Consider the following 23,541-nt stretch of genomic DNA (forward strand, 5'->3'; position numbering starts at 1 on the left):
ACATTTAAGAAAACTAAAACATACAGTGCAAAGATCCTGGGGTGGAATAAACTTGGTGTGTGTGTGTAACTGGAAAAAAAAAAAAAAAAAAGATACTGTGCTGAGGGCAAGTGAGAGAAGAGGGTAAGTGGTAAGAGGAGGCACGTTAGTTTGCTGGGGCTGCTATAACAAAGTACCATAAACTGGGGGCTTCAACAAGAGAAATGTACTGTCTCACAGTTCTGGAGGCTACGAGTCCAAGATCAAGGTGTCAGCAGAGTCGGTTCCTTCTGGGGGCTAGGAGGGAGAATCTGTCTCACGCCTCTCCCCCAGCATCTGGTGGATTTTTGGTGATCTCTGCAGTTCTTTGGCTTGTAGAAGCATCACCCCATCTGTGCCTTCATCTTCACATGACGTTCTCCATGCATCCAAATTTCCCCTTCTTATCAGGACAACAGTCATATTGAATTAGGGGCCCACCCTACGTCAGTATGACCTCATTCTAACTTAATTACATCTGCAACAACACTGTTTCCAAATAAGGTCACATTTTGAGATAATGAGGACTTCAACATGAATTTTTGGAGGACACACTTCAACACATCAGGTTAGCAAGCCATACCACATGAAGGACATGGAAAACCTCAGAGAGCAGGGGAAGGGGTTGGATTTGCCTTGGATATAATGGGAAGTCACCAAGAGGTTTCAAATCCGGCAAGTGACATGATCTGATTAATGTTTTAAAAGGATAATTCTGGCTGCTGTGTTAGATTATGAGAGAAAACAGCCCCTGATGCCTGCATGAGTCATATGGCCCCCCTGCTAGGGATGGAAATTCTCGTCATAACATCCACTTACTGGACCTGAGGCTTTAGTTTTCATTGTTCATCATTAGTTCATAGGAAAAACAAATTTAGCTTCCAATTGATGAGATGAACACATCCTTACAATCACATACAAAAATATTATTTTCTTTCCTGCATCTTTACTTCTAAAAAATAAGAAAAGTAATACAAGCTCTTGGTAAAACTCCAAGTAATACTAAGGGAGACAAATTAATACAGGACTCCAGACACTGCTCCTCATCCCCTACCCATTCCTGCTTCTCAATTTCTTCACATTCACATTTTAAAAGAAATCTCTTTGGAGATCCCCTTCCTAGAATTGTTTCTAATCATCTATATGTCTCTATGCAGATTCTTACCCACAGCAAATTTCTAACACTAGGCCAACTGCCCAGCTTCACCAGGCAAGCTTCTGTTACCTTCTTCCCATAAATTGGCCTGAAAATGTTCAGGATGAACAGAAGCACTGAGCCACAAAATTAGTAGTAGATAATTGGGCTTGGGGTCAAAGACATCGAGTTCCAGTTTCTGTTACATCACTTCCTGCCTCTGAGTTACTGAGCAAATCACAACCAAGTCTTGGTTTCTTCATATTTTGCCTATATTGCAGGATTGATTGTAGTCAAGTTCAAGGATGTGTAATAAAGCACTTCCGGTATATTCTTGCTAATGAAGACAACCCTCATTTCTACATACACACAGCCATATTTGTTTACCACTTATAGACAAGGGAGTTTTTATTTTGTAACTAGAACTAGCAAGAGGCATCATGCTTGAGGACAAGGTGAGGGCAGATGGGGTGCAAGTGACTTTGTCAGGCTGGGTGATCTCTGGGGCAAGGGTTTTCTGTCTTTGCAGGCTCAGATGTGGCCAAATGGGAGTTGGAGCAGGGGGGAATAAAGTGAGTGTGTCCCTCTTGAAAACCATAAATGACAAGACTGGTTTGAGTGTACCTGGCATGCCCTGATTTAGAGACATGTTCAGAGTCTCAGAGGGAAAAATAGTCGGGAAACGTTTTGGTGGGAGAGAGATGCCCTCCAACACCCACACAGGGTTGTACTTCAGTGGTGATGATCAGGTCGTGACTTGTAATATAAGAATCAGAATCCCCTGTGGCTGGGTAAGTGTGGTGTGCCCAGAAGGTGGTATATGACCAGGTAAGAGACATATCTCCAGGCAGGAAACAGGAACTAAGCAGTCCTGTTTTGCACCGCCAGCCAGCGTTCAGCAAGCACCGTATTCTCTGAGGTCCTGCTCTGTGCTAGGCACTACACTTGATGCTTGGGATACAATAGTGAACAAGTAGGACAATGAGTTCTCTCAGGTGGTGGCAGGTGTTAAGATGGTGCCCATACACAGGAGGCTGATAAGACTTTAGGGTGAGATGAAGCCTGGAATGCTCTTCCAGGGTTTTCCAAATACTAGGTCAAGGTCTGAAGCCAAACTGTCCAGGAATCTCATTTTTAATACCCAGATGATTCTGATGCACAGCTAGGTTTGGGAGCCACCAATATGGGTGAACTGGGCTGATTTCACGGCACATCACGATGGCTCTGTCTCATTTTTCCCAGACTTTTAGATGAAAAGTTCTACTTTCAGTTCAGCTGGGCTCTGGAAGCACACTTGAGCCAGAATATTAAAAAGGGGGTGATCTCCACCACACCCCTAGGCCAATGAGGTAACTAGGAAAACTGCCTCCAAGGCAAGGAGAATCTTGTGGAACACAAAGCCATACTGTGAGATGCAGAAGCCCCTTTTCAAGAGGAGACTACTTATCCAAGGCCAAACGTAGAGATCCTGAGTTTTGTTTCATCAAGGAGGGTAGCTGGTCAGTGGTTCATGCCTGTAATCCCAGCACTTTGGGAGGCTAAGACGGGAGGATCGCTTGAGCCCAGGACTTTGTAGACCAACCTGGGCAACATAGTGAGACTCTGTCTCAGCACACCAACATGGCACATGTATACATATGTAACAAACCTGCACGTTGTATACATGTACCCTAGAACTTAAGTATAATAAAAAAAAAAAAAAAAAAGAAAGAAAGAAAGGTAGCCAATTCCTCAAGGTAGTAAACCTTGAGTCCAGGTCCTCTGGTATCAAATCCTATGCTTTTTCCATCTTCTCTACCTTCTCTTCCACCTGCAACCTCTGGGGTGAAGATGCTCAAATGGTCGATTTAGAGACACTAGCAGTGGGCAACATATAGGTATGGAAAATCCTCAACCTGGCAGCTTGAGGAGGCCCCAGTGAACCTCTTACCCTGAATGTTACTCTCTGCTCAGAGCTCTATTTTTGTTTTTGAGATATGAATTTTTTACTTGAGGTTATTTGAGCATTTCTCTTATCCCAGATCCCAGTAGCAGTTGAGAGTGCTTATTATGAGGGAGGAAAGAGAGTCCAGGGGAGGGGCCTTGGGAGCTCAAGGGGAGGGCAGAGTCTGAGATGCTAGGAAAGGAGCTTGGAAGGCCTGGAGTTAGAGTCCAAAGGACAGGAGCTGAAGATCCCTGAGGAACAGAACCACTGTACTTCTTGGTTGCCCTGGGAGAGTCCTAGTTTATGCCTGTGGTCCCTCCCACTATCAAAAGTGCCCCAGTCATAAAGCAAATTATATGGCCACCCCTACTGAGGGAGGAATTAGAGCCCTTCTTTCCTCATTGTTTTCACCTGGAACATTGCTTTGAAAAAGAAAATGCAACTTTCAGATACCAGGACAGTAAGCTCCTCACAGGCAGGGACTGCCTTGTGATTGATTTCTTTAAAAACAATAAGAAAAGCATAAAGTGTATTATGTACATTAAGAGAACGTCTGATAAAGGAAGAAATACTCATGTGATTGAATTTTGCATTCCCAGCACATGTATGAACTAACGCTTTCTGCCCTGCCTACCCCTCAGACACAGTTCCCCTCCGGCCGGACCTCAGCCACATCAGTATTTTAATGATTGCACTGACATCTGGTGGCTATTTCCAGCTTTTTCTCTGGGCTGCGCCTGTAAGAGATGACGGATAGGTCTGTACCTCACATTTCATCAAAGCAACTTTTATCTGAGCTCTATAGTGACTAGACATGACACTCTGATTCATAGCAAGTTGTTGATAGCTGGTAACAGATGTATTGCTATTTCTTAAAAGGTATAGAGATTAGAGGCAGGAATGACGGTAGTGTGGAAGGGGCACAGTAAAATGATAAATAACATCAATAACTGAAATTTCATGGGATTTTAGGCTTATGAGGGAGTCATTTTCTTTTTTATTTATTTATTTATTTATTATTATTATACTTTAAGTTGTAGGGTCCATGTGCATAACGTGCAGGTTTGTTACATATGTATACTTGTGCCATGTTGGTGTGCTGCACCCATCAACTCATCATTTACATCAGGTATAACTCCCAATGCAATCCCTCCCCCCTCCCCCCTCCCCATGATAGGCCCCGGTGTGTGATGTTCCCCTACCTGAGTCCAAGTGATCTCATTGTTCAGTTCCCACCTATGAGTGAGAACATGCAGTGTTTGGTTTTCTGTTCTTGTGATAGTTTGCTAAGAATGATGGTTTCCAGCTGCATCCATGTCCCTACGAGGGAGTCATTTTCACATAGAGGTGTCCTTCCTGAAATGATACCAACTAGGCCAAAGTCATTAAAGTTCTCAGTAGCAACAAGAAATCAAGTCAACACCAGTGCAAGTGTGATCAAATGTCAACTAGGGAAATTCTTAAAGTAAAACTTGGATACATGGTACACTGTCTTCCTAGTACTGTCTGGCTAACAAAGAGCAGGAGGGAGTGGGGGAGTCAGACACAGGAAAAATAGAGTGAGAAAGTAGGAAAGCTGTACTTCAAAGTGTAGCTTTCCGTGTTCCAGCAAGGCATGAAAATGTCTGCAGATACAACAACCTCCCCATAGCTCACCCCACTTTAATCTACAGGGTAACTTCAGAGGATTTCACACAGAAGACATTTTAATCCCAATATACCATAAAGAGGGTACTAAGAATCCTAGTACTCATGGGAGGACCGTTTTGGTCACCCATCCTCTGCCTTGTACAAAGAAGCTGTAGGCAAGAGGCCTGTCAAAGCCCGCGACCTTACATCATTAAGAGCTCAAAGAGAGAGAAAAATACAACTCCCAGTCAATTCTCACATCATCAGGAAAGTATCACCAATGTATGAGACAGGAACATTTAAGTAGCCATAATGAATGAGGTATCTGGGTATCTGGAACATCTCCAAAAACGCAGGCTGCCTCTCATTTGCCTCCTTACGGTAAAGAGTATTACTGAGTCTGTAAATGTGAAAATAAGTATTTAATAAATCTTTTTAAGCAGTGGGCCTGCCAGTAGGGGTTTGCAGTTGTGTTTTATGCTACCCTCCCCTGAGCCTTCCACTCTGCCCCTGTGGTTTTCTGATCAGAAATCAATAGCTACCAAGTTTAGGGTCTTTAAAAACACACCAGACACCAGGGTGGATAAGGCTGTGCTTTATTACATGCATAATTACAAATCTGTGCTAAGTGGAAATGTATAAAGCAATGGCGACCTGGGTTTAAGCCACACAGAGAAAGGGCTGGACAATCCATTAACCCTTCTGCCAATGTCCATTCCATTGCCTTTAACATGATTGTTTCCATTTCTTACAATTTGCATAGCACTTACTTGTCAACGTACTTTGAATTCATTGTCTCAGTTTATCCTCACAACAACCCTGTGAGGTAGGTAGGGCAATTAACACTATCCCCATTTTGCAGATGGGAACACTGAGGCACAGAGCGGTTAAGATCTCGAGGCTAGTTAGTAGAAGCATAGGGAATAGAAATCAGGTCTCCTAACTCCCCAGTCCACATCTTCCTTTTTAGACTATGTTGTTCCACATGACTAGGGAGTAGACTAAAGCGAGCAGTGAGCCATAGCTCTGGTTCAGGCTATGCCTAAGAACAGGCGAGAACAAAGCCAAGAAAGCATGGCTAAGGGATAGCAACACTCAGATAAACAACTGCTCTAGGACAGCTCAGCACCAAACCTCCTGCAGAAACTTGGGCTCTATTAGCTTTGGTTGAAGCTACTTTCTGGATGCCTACTTACTGCTGATGTCTAGACATTAGCTTCAGCTGAACTTTCACCAACTCTCAGGCATTAAAATGTCGAGTCAGACAGGTTTTCTTTGGCTACTGCAGTTGGAGCCAGCCCTACAAAGCGCTTACTACAGAGAAATTCAAATAGTGGCCCATGGGCTGTAACCCAGCCCCTCTGATCTTCCTGGCCTCATTGGCTCACCCAACAGGTGGTAGTTTTCCCATAGCCAGAAATGAATGGGCAGAGGTAAGAGCAGGAGGCTGGCCTTGGTCAAATGAGGAAGAGTCACCCACATGACATCACTGTCCCCCTTAGCTGATGTGACCGAGGTACTGACAGGGCCACCTCCTTTCTGGCCTATACCTGGTTAGCAGCATAGCTTCAAAAGACAGTTTAAGAGAACAAAATATTAAACACATCATTTTAAAATCTTGAATGGAATAAATTCTTAATCATCACATAGTCCTAAAGGACCAAATACATAATAAAAAGTAAATACATACTTATATAAAAAGCTGAGTGCTAAAAAGGCAGGACAATGGGAGAGAAAGGAAGAAGAGGGGACAAAGTGAAATGGAGGGAGGAAAAGGAACAAGCTGGAAGGACCATGTATTTTGAGGTACCCTTAATGTGATACTGAGGCTGAACATTCCCCTCTCAGGCCACACCCTCTTCTCAATTTTGCCAGATGGCATTTCACTCACCAAATCTTAGACTGCCCCTGAATTCCAACAGATTTGAACTAGTAGGTAATACAATTTAGCAGTAAATACTTCATATGTCTGCCTTGAGATGCTAAAGCCCTCATCACCCCCGACAAGCATCAATGGCTTTGGCCCTCACAGAGGAGCAAAGCCCTGTTGGTCCCATCAACTCAGAAGTATCTTCCAGTTTCTGTTCTCAGAACAATCATCTCCCTCCCACAAAGTCCACATTCAAAACAACATGCCTGTAATAAAACAAAGAGAAATTTGAATTCAGGGCATGGTGTGGGGAGAGAAAGAGAACAAGACAAATGGCAAGGTGGATGAGGCAGAGAGGAGAGGCAGAGATCTTTTTTAACTCTCATATTTTTATATTATTACATACTGTTTTTCTTCAAAAGGCCAAATTTTAGGCAAAGCATTCATTCAATGAGTGTGCACACAGAGGCTGAAGGCCCTTTGGCAGGAACTAAGAGGTAGGAATTTATGACTGCAAGACTGGGCTGGGTGATCTGATAGGTCCCATCCAAGAAATGCAAACTCCACACGTCATATACTTTCTTTCTTGGGTGATTTGGCAAAATTAGACTACACCATGGAAAAACCAATTTTGTTCCCTACATCTATTCAAACCTTTACCCAGATCCAGATGTTTAGAAATGAGAATATGGCCAGCAAACGTTTGGGGAGTAACTTAAAGTTGCTAACAGCCATTGTTCTCAGAACTTCTCTCCTTGGAGCAAGCAACTGAAATATGAAACAGAGCAGAGTCAGCGATCACCTCAGAACAACTACACCGATTGAACTTCAAATTGACACAGCTCCTGAGCTCTGATCTGAGGAACTCTCACTTTTTTTTTCTATATATAATAAGGACATACGAGGAGGCAAAAATATATATTTTTAAAAAATTGCTATCAAAATTCAAGACAGTCTATCTAAACCTTATAGTTAAGGAAATGGCAACAGATACCACATTTCTTCATGAGCAGATGTCTTAGGTCGGCCCTATCCATAAAACTAGACTGCCCTTGAGCCAAACACTGCTTTGAACCACTCATTTTCGTAGAAAGCCTGGCCTTTGGAGGATTACTTGACTTTTTTTCCCCTTGGGGCACACGATCAAGAAGTTTATAAATGCCAGAACATGTTATAGGGGTGTGGGATGGCTTTCCTTCCACCATCTTACACCATTCAAACATTTTCTTACCAGGGCTTTTTCCATGGCCATAACTCTTAGTTTCTTCTCCAAAGGGAACCCAGGCAATCCCAGAGGTGGCTAAAAAAATCAAGGTTTGGCTGGGTGCAGCGGCTCACGCCTGTAATCTCAGCACTTTGAAAGGCCAAGATGGGCAGATCACGAGGTCAAGAGATCGAGACCATCCTGGCCAACATGGTGAAACCCCGTCTCTACTAAAAATACAAAAATTAGCCGGGCATGGTGGTATGCGCCTGTAGTCCCACCTCCTTGGGAGGCTGAGGCAGGGGAATTGCTTGGACCCGGGAGGCAGAGATTGCAGAGAGCTGAGATTGCACCACTGCACTCTAGCCTGGCAACAGAGCAAGACTCCTTCTCAAAAAAAAAAAAAAAAAAAAAAAAATCAAAGTTTTAGGACACTTAAGTTCAGACCACATATTTAGACATCTTTTTTTTTTTTTTTTTTTAAAAAAAGGACTCAATATTCTACCTCCCACTTACTTTCTAAATTCCTAATTTTTCTCAGGGTTTTTAAGAGCTCAACGTTCTATGAACCACCCAAAAGATGTTCTCCTGCTTCCTCTGAACTGATGGGTGGCTTGCATTTGGCTCTGATCCAGTGTAGGGGACCCAATTCCTCACAAAACAGTGTGGTCAGTCATCAGTAAGTACTTTGGCAATATAAAATATGCTAGCTGTTTCAAGTTCTCACCATTGTCTTCGCTATCATTATTAAAAACTCAACTTCAAAGATTGCACTGTTCATTATTTAAAAACAAAACAAAACAAAACAAAACAAGAGATAGTGTGGGATAACAAGTACATCTTCCTACTCATCACTTAGCAAAATAAACGAAAATCAAGACCAAACCGCAACAGGTGATTGAACTACTTAAAACATACAGCAGTGGTTAATTTCTATAATGGACTCTATTGCACACGAAGTTTTTGAAAACATATTTGCCCCCTCACACCTTAATGCATTCATAAGATCTTGGTTGTGAATTACTTCATGGCCTTAGATCTCACTAAGCCCTGGTTACTTCATCATGTTCAAACAGAATTGAAGATTTGCTAAGAAATGTATACTATGCTCTGCTCTTCCTGTAAAGGGTTTAGATTCAGCCTTTGGTGCCAAAACAATTCAACTGCTTTTCAGTTCAATCACAAATTAATCGTTTGCTTCACCAGCTGGCAAATTCAATGTATCATCAATGTCAGCTTATCTACCAGAGGATATCTGTTCTGTGGATCTTACCACCTCTACTCCACAGCTGGGCTGAGCCAGGATGCTGTGGCCAGAGAAAGAGGAGAGCATTGGAATATGTTTCTAACCAAACATCCAAGTAGAAATGATCTTTAAAGTTGCCATTATTTTGTATTATCAGTCCCCTGTTTTTTCCCTTCAATATAACGAATCACGCATTAACTGTTTCAGGTTCTTTAAATTCTTTAAATTGAAGATTTGAAGATACAAAATATAGTAGTTTCACTTTTACAAATCTATAGACTCTCATTCATTTTATCCCTGGATGGCTACCAGCTACTCTTCCTTGGAAAATCCTAACTCCGTTGAAACACTAATTGGCATTCTTTTGTAAACCCTTCCCTTGTGTCAGGCAATTTTCTCATTTAATACCAAAATAGTCTCATCTCGACTCATTAATTTTTAAATCACAAACCATCTAGTCTTCTGCCATTGAGGTATGTGGCCATTTGATGCTACTGACAGTCCTCTCCGTACTGGCTGTATTTGTTGCTTAAGCATGTCCAACTGTTAAAGTGGCAATGGCAGAAAGAACATTTTCCTTTTCCACAAGACAAGAAACAGAGTGTCAAGGTGCTGAGCTAGCAGTTGAGAGCTCTAGCCGCAATTAGCCAAACTTTGAGCCAAACCATAGGATTGGATGTATAGTGGATACCATATACTATAGCTACTTCTAGCATATTAGCTACAAGGATTCCTGAGAAGCTGAAGTTAATGAATGAGATTGATCAGGAGTGAGGTATCAAAGGGATATTGTCATTCTCTGGAGGGCCAATCAGTGCTTAGCATCTACAAAGTATACCTTGGCACAGTGTTATCTGATTTCTCGAATGTATTTTCTGAAGTAGCACCTTAACACTGGCTCATCTGTCTAAAATCAAGAACAAAGCCCAGAAGAAACACAAAGGCAAACTTAAGACACCCTCCTTATCGCTACTGCACTATGAAATATGACCAAACCTTTCATTGTCATTAAATACCAGACATAGTAACATTTTCTGTTTTGCAAACTTTAGTGGGGAAGGACAACTAATAAGACAGGTATTGGACCAGAAAGGTACAGATAAGGACTTTGATTTCCACACAATATACAGGGTAGTCAGTCAAATAGTCTCATATGAAGGAATCAGTGGCATGGAAAGGACAAAATACATAGTTACTGAGCCATGACTATGATATAACATATCCCAGAGAGATTTTTTCTTTTTCATTAAAGTGCTAGAGTGATCTATTCACAAGGAGAAACTCTAGCGACCGCCTTGATTATTTTAAAGATAAAAATAAAATAACCCTTGGCTACCCAGTTCTGAGCCAAAAAAGGAATTTCAGATTTTGGAAAGATAAGAACTAGGGGTAAAAATGTCCTAGAATCAGGGATCAGTAACTCTTAAAATGAGGTACACTGAAGTGTTTGGGGGTAGAGGGTTGGTGGGAATATGCAGAATGACCACTGATTCTGGGCTGGAAGGATGGTGGGAAGTGCTCGGAACAGAGCTATAAAATGATCCAGGCTGAACTCTTACCCCGGCAGTGAAATCTCACTGCCGTAGGCATCCAGTGTGGAAATGGAGGCATGGCAGCAGCAACGGGGCCACATGGCAAAGAAAATGGCTGTGTGTCACCTCTGGTCCACGTGTTGGAGACTGCTGAGCCTTGGTTTACAATTTAACTAGGCCTAGGAGTTATTTTTTTGTAGTAGGAATGATTAACCAGGAGCAGTGCTCAGCCCCAAACAGAGGATTTGGTACTAGGATAAGAAGTGGAACAGAATGGAGGGGGAGTAATTGCACATAGGTAAAATTACAGAAAATGAAATAGTGGTTAGAATGATGATGGTGGCTCTGTAATTCCACCAAGTGTCCCCAGAGTGTGATTTTTTTTTTTTTAACTGCAATAAAGGTGGTATGAAATTGAGACAGGCACCTTTTCAATTGGATACAAGCACCTTTGGTGTCACCAGGCCTTGTCCATACTCCTGGGTCTTAGGATGGCTCTGCATTTTATTTAGAATTCTAAGGACTCTTGAAGGAGTCACAGCTGCCTATCCTGTTCCAACACCTTGAATATATTTGGAAGTATCCCAAGCCTAATTCATGCTCATGGAGACAATACACTGGCCTGCTACACGTACTTATCGCTGGGAGGTGCAATGAGGTGTCCAGTTATTTTAGTACTGGTGGTCTTTACAAAGGAATGCATGAGGATGCAGATGCAGTTCTGAATCTTCCCTGGTTTACCAGTATGCAGTCTAGACTTGGTTCCCTTTGCTGTTCTTACATATTCCAGAAGCCTAAAGCACCATCATTCATGGAGGTGGCATCTGGGTAAGAGAATTAGTTAGGACCTCACAAAAATGTGAAACTCCTACTCATTGACTTTGCTTAGAAGTTTACTAATTATTCATTTCAAGGAAGCTGGAAGAAATAATTCCTTGCTACTAACAAATTCATGGCAAAGTCCTTGTGTACCAGCTAACAAATGCCACCTGGAAAATTACCCTTTTTGCAGACAAGGAGAAAGCTCTATAACTTATCTTTGTGCACTTCAAAAGAGTACCAGGAACAAGCAAGCTATAAAAGTCAATCTCTCTAAATTCATTTAGAAGAGATTAACCAAAGCAGCATTGTCTTATAATCAAAATTAAAATTAACATGAACATACATACATAACAAACTAATAATGCTAAATATTGTAACAGGAACAAGGATAACATTTGAACTGAATCTTCACAGTCTAGAAAATACCATTACTCTTTTCCTTCTGGCTTTCCTTTCTCTGGTTTGAAAAAGCAAAGCCCCTTAGTTTACACTTTGTCTTCCAGTAACAACAGTTAGATCCCAAAAGAGTGACGTTTTCATCGGTTTCCTACAGGTTATAGGTCAGGACGGCTGGAATTTTTCTTGCATAGTTTTCAGTGATTGCATATTGGCTAACTACTTTTTAAGTTAAAAAATTCTTTAAAAAAACCAAATATAATTAAACCACAGCAATCTTATTTATTCTTTCATGAGATCTTCCTAATGTAACATCACGGAAGCCTAACTGTAATTTCTCCTAAAGAGAAAATTAATTTCCAGAGATTATGTAGTGCAACTGGTTAACTTGTAGGAAAGAGACAAGACACTAATGTGACTTCACCATCCAAATATGGAAAATATGTTTTGGGTACCCAGTTAATAAAACATATCCACGGTCTGTAATGTCCTTCCTGCTTTATATCCAGAACTCTATGATTCTAGTTGAAGAGAATGGAATCAGGATCTTGGTTCGCCATCTGTGCTATATGCTTTAACACATCCTTTTTGGTAATGATTCCAAGCAATCGCCTACAAGACAAACACAACACAACAAAACAAAAATAAATCTGTACTTAAAATAGCATTCCCAAAGGTGATACTTGTCCTCCTTTTCAACTTTGTCTTTGATCACTAGCTGCCCTTCCAGTATGGGATCACAGGAGTAGGACATGTGCTCCAGGCAAATAGGATGATGTGTGGGTTCCTCAACGTATGCAAGTGTTTCTACCTCTAGGTCTCAGACCCTGTGATTTCCTCTGGTTTAAATACTCTTCACTACATATCTGAATCTTATCTACTGCAGCCCAATTCAAACGCCCCTATTCCAGAGCACCTTCCCTGATTCTATGAGCCAGCAGGAACTCTGCCCTCCTCACAGCAACAGCATACACATTCTTTGCAGGCCTCCTCAGTGGCACTTGTCTTCTTTGCTATTGTACTATAACCACTGCTAGGTTCTTGCCTTCCCTAAAACACTGCATGCTCCTTGAGGGCACAGAAGAGTCTTATTCATTTTTGTGTCTCCCTGGAATCTAGTGGAATACCTTCTTACATGGAGCAGGGATTCAGTAGATGTTAAATGAACCAGTTAGGGAAGTCCCCTTATTGATTTAAATCCTGCAAGGCATCTGTCACATCATTTAGAAATTTCAGAGGTGAAATTCTTATATAATTGCTGGACTAACATAACATGTTTGGGAAAAAAATCCACCCCTCTCCTCAACCTCCCTTCTTTTCCAATAAAAATAGAAGGGTTCCCTTTACTGGATAAGAACTATCCCAGGAAGGAAAGAGCCTTGGGTTTGGCAGTCAGAGACTTGTGTTTAAAGCCTTTTTCTACTATTTGTTAGCTAGGGAACCTTGTATAAATCTCACCTCACTGAAACTTGGTTTTCTCATCCTCACGTAATAATAACAAGGAGATTGCAGGGAACAAACACCCAGCAAATATACTACTACCTGATGCTATTGTAATTTTAGTGCTGCCTATGCACAAAACACAGCTGTTTCCTTTGTCAGGGAGGAACTGAGTTATTTATAAGATGCAACCAGCAGTTCATATCTCTCAAACACATGTTCTTTCCCAGACTCCTTTTACACTAATTATGATTTTGAAAACCTACCCACTTTCATCTCAGAGCTTCAAAAAGTCCTAAAAGTGCTACTAATGTTCATTTAAACTGGATTCTACTTCTTTCTCTCTCTGCATTCTCTTTTCTCCCACAATCCAATTTGCCTTCACTCAAGACTTCTTACCCGTTGTGTGTAACCAGGCACTGCCGCAGTCCCAGCTTTCGGAAAATATCCACTACGATCTCCATGGGTGTAAGGTCAGTCACAGTGAAGGGGCTGAGATCCAGGATGTTCCGAAGCTTTAGAGTGGGTGGAGTGTATGGTGGCAATGGAGGAGAATGCTCCGTAAAATAAATGATGGAAGTGCTAACAACCCCGTCCTGTTTCTTTCGAGCATTTTCTATTCAAACAGAAAGAAAAAGTAAATTGAAGATGGACGTGCTAGTTCTATCCTTCTGGCTCCTAACCAGTCCCCTCTTCCCTGTCTTCCCCCATTTCATGCATACTTATTGAGTTCCACAGTGGATTCCACTATCCCCTTTCTGAAATCCTTACCAATTGAAATAATGAGATCTCTTCGGAGGACAAAGCCCACAAGTCTTTGGGACTCCCGGGATACCACCACTGGGAAGCCACTGTAAGTGGTTTCACTGATTATGGTCTCTACATCCTCCACAGTCATACTGTCCTGAGTAAGGACAGTCAACAAAGGATCATTTCTCCGGGGTTTCATCACATCCATTGCCAGGGTCTTATGAGCAAACTCTTCTTTGGCTTCAAGAAAGGGGTATCCATTGAGACGGATGTGGGCATCATAGATGCCCTCCCGCCCAAGAGCATCTGCCACCCACTTGCTTGTCATGGCTGCAGCCATCAGAGGCACGATGTATTCTAAGCCACCAGTCAGTTCAAACATTATGACAACAAGAGACACAGTCATTCGAGTCACCCCACCTGCAAAGAAATAGACACAGTCTACTCAGGCAGGCAAAATACAGGATTCTTACAATTATGGGCCTTTCCAGGAAAAGCTGACCTACCAGAAACAATGAGGTCTCACCTACAACTGTGCAGACTCCAGAGATCGCAAGAAAGCAAGGTTACAATGGACACGATTCAGAGTTCTCAAAATAACATCTACAAGAAGCCTTCTGTTTTTCCTTTTTCTTTTTTCTTTTTTCCTCTTTCTTTTTTTGAGACAGGTTTTGTGCTCTGTCACCCAGGCTAGAGTGCACCGGCGTTATCACTATTAATTGCAACCTCCATCTCCCAGGCTTAAGTGATCCTCCCACCTCAACCTCCTGAGTAGCTGAGACTACAGGCACATGCCACCACACCTAATTAACTTTTTATTTTTTGTAGAGTTGGGGTTTCACTATGTTGCCCAGGCTGGTCTCAATCTCCTAACCTCAAGCGATCCTCCCACCTCTGCTTCCTAAGTAGCTAGGATTACATGTGTGAGCTACTATGTCCAGTCCAAGATGCCTTCTTGTTTCTTTGTTCTTTCATTTTTCTGTTGCTTCTTTTCCCTAATTAGAAAATACATGCCCACTGTGGAAAATCCAGAAAATATAAAAGAAAGTCACTATCTTATTAGCTCACTGCTGATAAATAAGCAGAGTAAAAATTTTAAACGACTTTTTCACGTTTTTTTCTATGCAAAAAAACATACGTTTTTAAATAAGTGAGCTCACATTATATGTTTAATTTTCTGCCATGTTTCCCCCTCTACTTTATGTTGGGAACATTTTGCATATTATTACAAATTTATATATCATCATATTTTAAGATGTTAAACATATTTACATTATATTTTAAGATGTTAAACATATTAACATCATATTTAAAGGCTGCATTGTATAACATCATATGGATGTACCATAATTCATTTAACCAGTCCTTCATGTGCAAATTTAGGTTGATTGTAATTTTTTGCTCTTATACTATGATACATATTCTTGTGCAGATATCTTTGTCCAAATTTCTGATTATTTCCCCAGTATGAGAGAGTAGAATTCCCTTTTTTTTAATTATGATTATGATTTTTATTTTTTATTTTTTTTAGTTTCCTCATCTGTATATCAGATGCTTTCTTAATGTGCTTGGAAAATGGCAAACTTAACTGGAAAGTGATGGGCATTTAAATTTTCCTACAGTCAATTGTGTTTAATAAACTCTTCTGTTGTATGTCACCTGGGTAGCAACTTCTTTGAAATGAATGCAAACACTACTCACCTAAGCAGGCTGCAGCCCCAACCATTGCATAAAGGCCGGGGGTGATGCAATCAGCTCCCTGACTACACCAGCTATTGAAGATGGTCCATTCCTGGTGGTAATAGGCCAGTTGTTCCATTCCTACTCCTAGAAGTCGACCTGCTATAGCACCAACAGCCATGCTAGGGATAAAGAGGCCAGAAGGGATCTGCGAAGAGAAAGCAATAGATGGTTAGTGAGAAATGATGATTGCTTGGCACATGGCAAGGGCTGGAGGACTGACCCTCTGCAAAGCAAACAGGCCATTGACAATTTAACTATGCACTATGCTAGCAAGTGGCTGTAAAGATTTGTGTAACACTACAGGGACTAGAGGTTCTCTGGGACGTGCAGGCAAGGACGACTGCAAAGAAGCTTACCCTGATTCGGGGTCCATCAGGCAAGAGCCTGAAGTCTCCAGACCAACACAGAACTGGAGGCAGAAATTAGGCCTTTCCCAAAGAAAAAGGAAAATAGATGGAGTTTCTCATATATGCAGACATTTCCACCAATTTTGAATTCTTATCAACAATGACTACCGTTTATTGAGTACCTACCATGTTCTATGCTGGATGCTCTACATGCAAGATTCATGGGTTCTTTATAACCCCAGGAGGCAGGTATTATTATTCCCAAATGCCAAAGAATCTAAGGTTCAGAGAGGTTAAGTAGCCCACCCAAGGTCAAGATTTAGTGAAGACTGGTGCTGGGATTTAAATGGAATGCTCATAACCATGCTCATATATTGAATCTTAGCCCATTGCTCACACAAAAAGGATATAGCACATGAAGTTTCAGTCTATTTTGTAACAATATCAAGAAAGATTAAACAATCAAAAAGTTTTAATGAGATCATGACTATGGCTACATGATTAACCAAAAAAGGAAAGCTCATCTATCTCCCTACTGTTTTTCTTGACTCCTAGGATACTATAGTAAATTCTTAATATTCTGTACTGAGAGAGGGAAATGATGATAAGGACAACCAAAACAGCAGATTCTTTTTAAACAGCCTGTGTTTGATTTTTGAATGCATTTGAATCTGGTGTTCTGATGGCTTACAAATTCCCTTTAAGTGAAAGAATGCAGGCATGAGGTGAAAATTAACTGAAGAAGCACTGCAAAACTTCCCAGGGTCTCCATCCCTTCCCCGTATTGAGGGGATGGATGGCGTCATCTTAGAGATTACAGTAATGCCTAAACTGAGTTGCTATCTCTTCTGGCTTGAATCTCCATTTCTCTAGAGAATAGAGGAAAGTAACTTGGTAGTTAGGGTGCTAAAGAAAAGAAACAAACAAACAAAAACCTAGAAAGGAGGAGGAAAATACTTCAACAAATTTTCTTTTCTGGCTTCTTCTGAAACATGGAAATAGTAACAGGTACTGAAAGTAAAACATGCCAGCCTGATGTCCACTTTTGATAGCTTAAATATTAACTAAGGATAACTTGTGAAGTGGATCCCACTTCTTGACAATTGAACATTGATATCAACTGTAAAAACTATATTTAGCTATATATTGGGTTGAACCACAGGAAATTGCCATTTTAGCAGTCAAAATGGTCGAATCCCAGCAACTTCTCTGCTTCAAGCCACCCTATAAGGAGTAACACTGTGCTGGCCAGATATCATTTTAATATAAAACGTACTGGAATAAATACCTCACCATCGTTTTTGAGTGGCAAAATATGTTTTCCACAGAAAAGGAGAAAATATTCTTCCTAAAATTTCATCACTGAGGCTGGCATTTGGATAGCTTAAGGCTTAGACAATTTGAGAGAGAGGGACAACTGTATAGCAAATTATGAGAACATGTGGGGTAAAAGAGGCTTTAGGGGTGGGGGAATAATGTGAGGGGGATTTGAAAGCACCATATGAGCTATCAGGATTGTATGATACCTGAGCTCTGCCCTCCAAAACCCACAGCCACGCATGCAGCCACTGAGTCCCAAAAGAATTCCTCACCTTCATGCCAAAGGTGAATATAGTAATGACAATTTTCAGTATGAGTGTTAAAGCCAGCTGCCACATTGCACTGTAGACTCCCACGCCAGCCGGTCTGTCAGGCAGTTCACCCCCCTTGCTTGTGTTGAAACGGTTCTCATAATCACAGAGCTTGGAGGAGTCCAGAAGGCCACAGTCATTAAACAGCTCAGAAATGAGCTCACTTGTGCTCATCCGAGTGTATTCATTGGGGAAAGCCAGGATGGCAGTGATGGCTGTCACGACGAGTACTTCTATGACAGGATACTTGCCCAACTGGGTGGTCTTTCGTTTCCGACACCAGGCAATGTTTGTGCGGATAAACAGCGCTCCCCACAGACCACCAAATATGCCCAGCAGAATGAATGGTACGAGCTCAAAGAGATGCCATGGGGTGTGAAACTCCACATAAAATAGTACCAGGCGGCTATTCCCAAATGGATTGATGGAGCGTAGAGTGAATGCTGCCACCAAGGCAGCAAAGAATGAACGCCACAATGTTTTGAGGGGAAAATAGTAGCTGACCTAGAAGAAAGAAGGTGAGAAAGCAAACTCAAGTCAATACATAGAAACTGTTTCAGGTGAAAAGCTGTGCTGCAGACATTAGAGTCAACTCATGGATGAAAACTGCCCATTGGATTTCTAGTCACATGGTAAAGCACCAAGCTGGGGAGAGTACTCAGGGACTGGGATATACACAGATATTGTACATTATGTACAAAATTATTGCGCTGCAGTGTACAAAGTTCCTGACACAAAAACATGCACATGCTGTACAATGAAAAGTTGTTACCTCTTCAAGGCTGAATAATACTCCACCTATAGGTGCTCCAAAGGCTACAGATACACCAGCTGCTGCTGCAGCCGACAAGACCTACAATCCAAAACTCAAAATTAGTGATAGAATAATGCTGCTTTCCTCCACTCAATCACATTTTTAGAAGAAATGTTAGTAGTTACTGAACTTTTAAAAATACCTTCATATGCTCCATATCATCAAAAACAAAATTCAAACACTGTATGCTGAATTTTGAATACACATGCATAGTTCACATGCTTGACCAGGTAAGAGGACCTTTCCTTTGTAATTCATTTAGCCATGTGCTTTATGCTAAACTATGCCCCCCATCTTCCATACTCCCAATTCAGTAACTGCATTTGAGTTTCTAGACCTATTTGTTCACCATCTAAATGATGTACTTACAGTGATGTATTTATATAGCACTTTGTAAAGGAATGCTTTTTAAATGAGATGTTCAAGAAGGCGCTAATGACATAAAACTGAAGTCACAATTGGTTCACAGTTATTCAGCAGCTGCAAGAATTCATGCAATAGGTATTTAGAGTCTCCCATACCCTGTGTCCTACTCCATGCCTAATAACCTGTGGACACAGAAATAGGGAGGTGACTAGGTTTTTAAGAGAAGACTTAAGATATGGCAAGGAAAGGGACTAGGAGAGAGTGGGAGAGGAAGAAGGAGCCAAAGGGAAAAAGTGATAAAGAAAGAGAATAGTGATACTTAGAGACCTCCACCTCTGTGTAGGTGTGTGTGTACATGTAAAATGTACATGACAAACACTAGTAATGGCAAACAAACCAAAATTAACAGATGGACCAAGTCCTTTCATTGGATTCTGGTTGCTATGGAGAAAGATGATTTGAAGAAGAAATATTTTAAAGAAAGTTGAACAAAATTATGAGTTTTGAAGAATAAAAAGGTCCTTGGCAAAATAAGCATACTGGATTATCTGGGAGAGTAGGATGGCTCAGGAAAATGATGGGGAGGAAAGAGTGAAGTCTCTGGTGCTAGCTGTAAGGGCTTTGAAATTCCTAGCTACAATGGCTTTCATTTAAGATGAGGACAGCCAACATGCAACTCGAGAAGGGGGAGTTCAGTGACTACATTTAGGATGAATTAAGAGAAAGAAAAAATAGGGGTGGCTAGTTTGCTTTAATTTTATATTGCAGAGTAGAGTCTGTCTACACCCTTCTTTCTCAAGTCTGTTTTACTCTCAACCATCTGCCACTTTGACAAGGCCATAAGACAAAAAAGGTTGCCACTGCTGATGAAAGCAACAGGAAAAAATAACTGGAAAGTCTAAATAAGTACTAGAAAGTAAATTTAAGATTCAAATACTAGCCGGTTGTGGTGGCTCATGCCTGTAATCCCGGCACTTTAGGAAGCTGAGGCACGAGGATCACTTGAGCCCAGGAATTCAACACTAGCCTGGGCAACGTGGCAAAACCCAGTCTCTACAAAAAAATTCTAAAACTTAGCTGGGTATAATGGTATGTGCCTGTAGTCTTAGCTACTTGAGAGGCTGAGATGGGAGAATTGCTCAAGCCCAGGTGATGGAGGTTGCAGTGAACTGAGATCACACTACTGCATTCCAGCCTGGCCAACAGACTGAGACCTTGTCTCAAAAAAAAAAAAAAAAAAAAAAAAAAGATTCAAATACTGTCATGCACCACATAACAATGTTTCAGTCAATGATGGACCACATACAACATGGTGGCCCCATAAAATTATATTTTTACTGCACTTTTTCTATGTTTAGATGCACAAATATTTACCATTGTGTTACAATTGCTCACAGTATTCAGTATAGTTGCATACTGTACATGTTTGTAGCCTAAGAGCCATAGGCTATAAAAGCCTAGGTGTGCAGTAGGCTAGACCATCTAAGTTTCTGTAAGTCCAATTTATAATGCTTGCATAGTGAGGAAATCTCCTAACAATGCATTTCTCATAACGTATCCCTGTCATTGAGACATGACTATATTCATATGAGCCTAGCTGGAGAAATATATGGCGTCTGTGTAGAGAAACAGCCAAATCAAATTCCCCTCTTATTTTATTCGAAACTATTTGAACAAAAATGTCAATTTTTAGAATGAAAGTCCCCAGCAATCTGTAGTTTCAAACTCACCTTCATCCATGCAAAACCAGCAACAATCACCACTTTACTGTTAACCATTATAATATTTTCTTTAAAAATTTCAAACACAGAAAAGGTGATAGAACAGCACAAAGAATTCCTACATATCTTCATGTAGATTCTGTAATTGCTACTATTACTGCATTTGTTTTATGATTCTCTATTTTTTTCTGAAGAATTGGAATTTCACTCAGAAAAGTCAGTTGCACATATAAGGCTCATGTACCTTGAAATGTTTCAGTGCATTTAGGATATAAATGCTTTTTTGTCCTAAAAGCAAAGACAGTCTCCTCCATAATCACAGTTCAATGATCAAAATAGGAAATTTACACTAATAACTGTTATATGATCTATAAATCTCATTCAAATTTCATAACTGTTCTAATAAAACCTTTCTAAAAAAAAATGTTTTTTCAACTCTTCCCTTCTGTTGAACATCATTCCCATTTAACAACCTCACCAATTTAACACTGCCTTTAAGTCCCTCTACTGCATGACAGTTAGTTAAACAATCTATTTATATTTCCCCATCTTCTCTTCTGCTAGCTTTCCTCTCTTTTCTAATTGTGCCAGGACCTTTCTCCCTTGAACTGAACCATCAAAATTTATTCTGTATTTGAAATCTCAGTATCTTTGAGTTTCCTTCTGGGTCTTGTGGTTAATTTTTTTTTTTTTTTTGGTTTTCATAAGAAATCATTAGGTTCCTGTTTTGTGAAAAATCCTTTTAAATGAAATGACCTTGATCTTGACCCATTCCATATATGACTTCTTTGTAATTCAAAGAAAATAAAGCAAGAGCCATTATTTTCTTAGGCCCTTAATTATAGCAAGAAAAAAGTAAACCAATGACTTGGAACATTTTTGTAAAAAAAGTCCTTCCTCCTCAAAACAGCATACATTAACAACTGAATAAACATGACAACCACTACAGAGTTGCCGTGGTGGGACTAATTTAGCTGGGCTGAAACAAAAGGTAGAGAGAGGTCCAATACAGAGAGAAACTAATTCAAGTATAATGTTAGCTAGAAATAGAAAGTGAAAAAACCGACATCTGAAACATACACTGCACTTATATGTACTATTCCATAGCAATAAACAACTTCTTTTAAAATCTATTCTTTCTGTTACTTATTTTGTAAGAGAAGCAATATATACTTGAATACAATTATATACAATAAAAAGTTAAAATTCTTACTTCTCCTTCATTACCCCTCACTCTCCCACTCACCATAGATAAACATTTTTAACAGTTTGGCATAGGCCAGGCATGGTGTCTCATGCCTGTAATCCCAGCACTTTGGGAGACTGAGGCAGGAGGATTGCTTGAGCGCAGGAGTTCGAGACCAGCCTGGGCAACATAGTGAAACTCCGTCTCTACAAAAAATACAAAAATTAGCTGGGTATGGTGGTGTGTGCCTGTAGTTTCAGCTACTTGGGAGGCTGAGGTGGGAGGATCATCTGAGCCCAGGGAGGTCGAGGCTGCAGTGAGCCATGATCATGCCACTGCACTGCAGTCTGGGTGACAGAATGAGACCCTGTCTCAAAAAAAAAAAAAAAAAAAAAGTAAAACCAGTTTGGGGTAAAGCCACTTTCCAGACATTTTCTATCAATAAGTGCATGTACACTTTAAAAAAATATGAATTATATTATATACATTATTCAGAAACTGGCTTTTAAAATCTAATGGTGTTTCATAGCCAGAATTCCAAGTCTATATATATAAGGTTGTCTCATTTAATGGTTGCAAAGTATTCTACAGTATGAACAGAATAGTATTTATTAGATCAGTTCCCTGTTGACGGACATTTTTGTTGCTTCAGTTTTTTTACTATGTTGACAGATGCTGCACTATCCTTATACACCTTTGTGCACACACATGCTAGGATGTCTGTAGGATAAATTCCTACAAGTGGAATTGCTGGGTCAAAGGGTGTTTGCATTAACATTGGTAGAACCCTCAAATTCTCACCCCCTAAGACTGTATCATTTATGGTCACAACCAAAAAGAGACTATTAAGGCCATTCATTATTACCTCTCTGCGCTTGGCTTCATTCTTCCTGTATTTGTTGAAGCAGTGGCACAGGATGTTCCCACAGCAGCAAGCCACGTGCACTAGAGGGCCCTCTTTGCCCAGGCTCAAGCCAGACGACACTGCCAGCACCAAGGTGATGGTTTTGATAACCAGAGTCCACTTACCCAAATAGCCCCTAATAATGAAACCACTCAAGATAGTTTTTATCTGCAGGTCAAAGAAAGAAAGATTGAATATAGACTAAGGAAGTCAACAAGGTTAAGAAGCAAAAATCTGGACTTCATTATAGAAACTGCACCTTTGGAACAAGTGACATATAAATGCTTGACCTACAGTGATCCCTGTTTGGAAGGGAGCCCAGGAGCCAAAGAAAGCAAGAACTCTTCTTTAAGCTTTCATGTTCTCCCTATTTTTAGGGGGAGGGGAGTGATAGTTGGACAAGGATGTATTGTAAGTATGAGAGTGTGCATATATGAAGGAGGAGCTGGTGAGGGAGGGATAGGTGTTTGCCTCATGTTACAACGTGGTAGCCCAAGAGGCATGTTTTGAGAAGATAAGGCTAATGTCCCTGAAACAACCTTAAAGGTTAGGTATAGTCTTGATTCCCTGGCTTTAAAAAAAAAAAAAAAAAAAAAAAAAAGTGACTTATTACCTGGTCAGGAAACGGGGAAGGGCAAAGTCATCCTGGTAATCTAAGTCTCAGTGTCTTCAGTCACTGTCAAGCAATCTAAGCCAAAAGTAGTTAGAAACAGGGTTTTAACCACCCCATGTAGCCTGAATCATACTGTGGGAAAGGTACCAAATGATTTTCTTTCTTTTGCTCTGAAAAAGCTGACAATAACACTGTTTTTTCAGAATCTTGGGATATACTCTGGAAGCTTTTTGGATAGTGAACAGGGGAG

The 23,541-nt window shown here is 40.7% G+C and overlaps 1 protein-coding gene across 4 annotated transcripts in view; it reads right to left on the reverse strand.

Moving 5' to 3' along the window:
- Positions 1 to 5,286: 5,286 nt before the first annotated feature.
- The window catches only part of LOC105493942 (chloride voltage-gated channel 5), a 164,312-nt gene continuing 146,057 nt past the window's right edge, over positions 5,287 to 23,541 (reverse strand). For all 4 annotated transcript variants that reach the window (XM_011761975.2, XM_011761976.3, XM_011761974.3 and 1 more), the window contains 7 exons: positions 22,640 to 22,846; positions 18,460 to 18,540; positions 17,649 to 18,191; positions 15,668 to 15,854; positions 13,988 to 14,386; positions 13,616 to 13,832; positions 5,287 to 12,388 (listed from right to left, as the gene is read on the reverse strand). In XM_011761975.2, coding sequence (XP_011760277.1) covers positions 12,298 to 12,388; positions 13,616 to 13,832; positions 13,988 to 14,386; positions 15,668 to 15,854; positions 17,649 to 18,191; positions 18,460 to 18,540; positions 22,640 to 22,846 — 1,725 coding nt within the window. In that variant the 3' untranslated portion in view covers positions 5,287 to 12,297. The remainder of the gene's footprint in view (positions 12,389 to 13,615; positions 13,833 to 13,987; positions 14,387 to 15,667; positions 15,855 to 17,648; positions 18,192 to 18,459; positions 18,541 to 22,639; positions 22,847 to 23,541) is intronic.

The sequence above is a fragment of the Macaca nemestrina genome, chromosome X (genome assembly GCF_043159975.1).
Source record: "Macaca nemestrina isolate mMacNem1 chromosome X, mMacNem.hap1, whole genome shotgun sequence".
In the NCBI taxonomy this organism is placed as follows: Eukaryota; Metazoa; Chordata; class Mammalia; order Primates; family Cercopithecidae; genus Macaca; species Macaca nemestrina.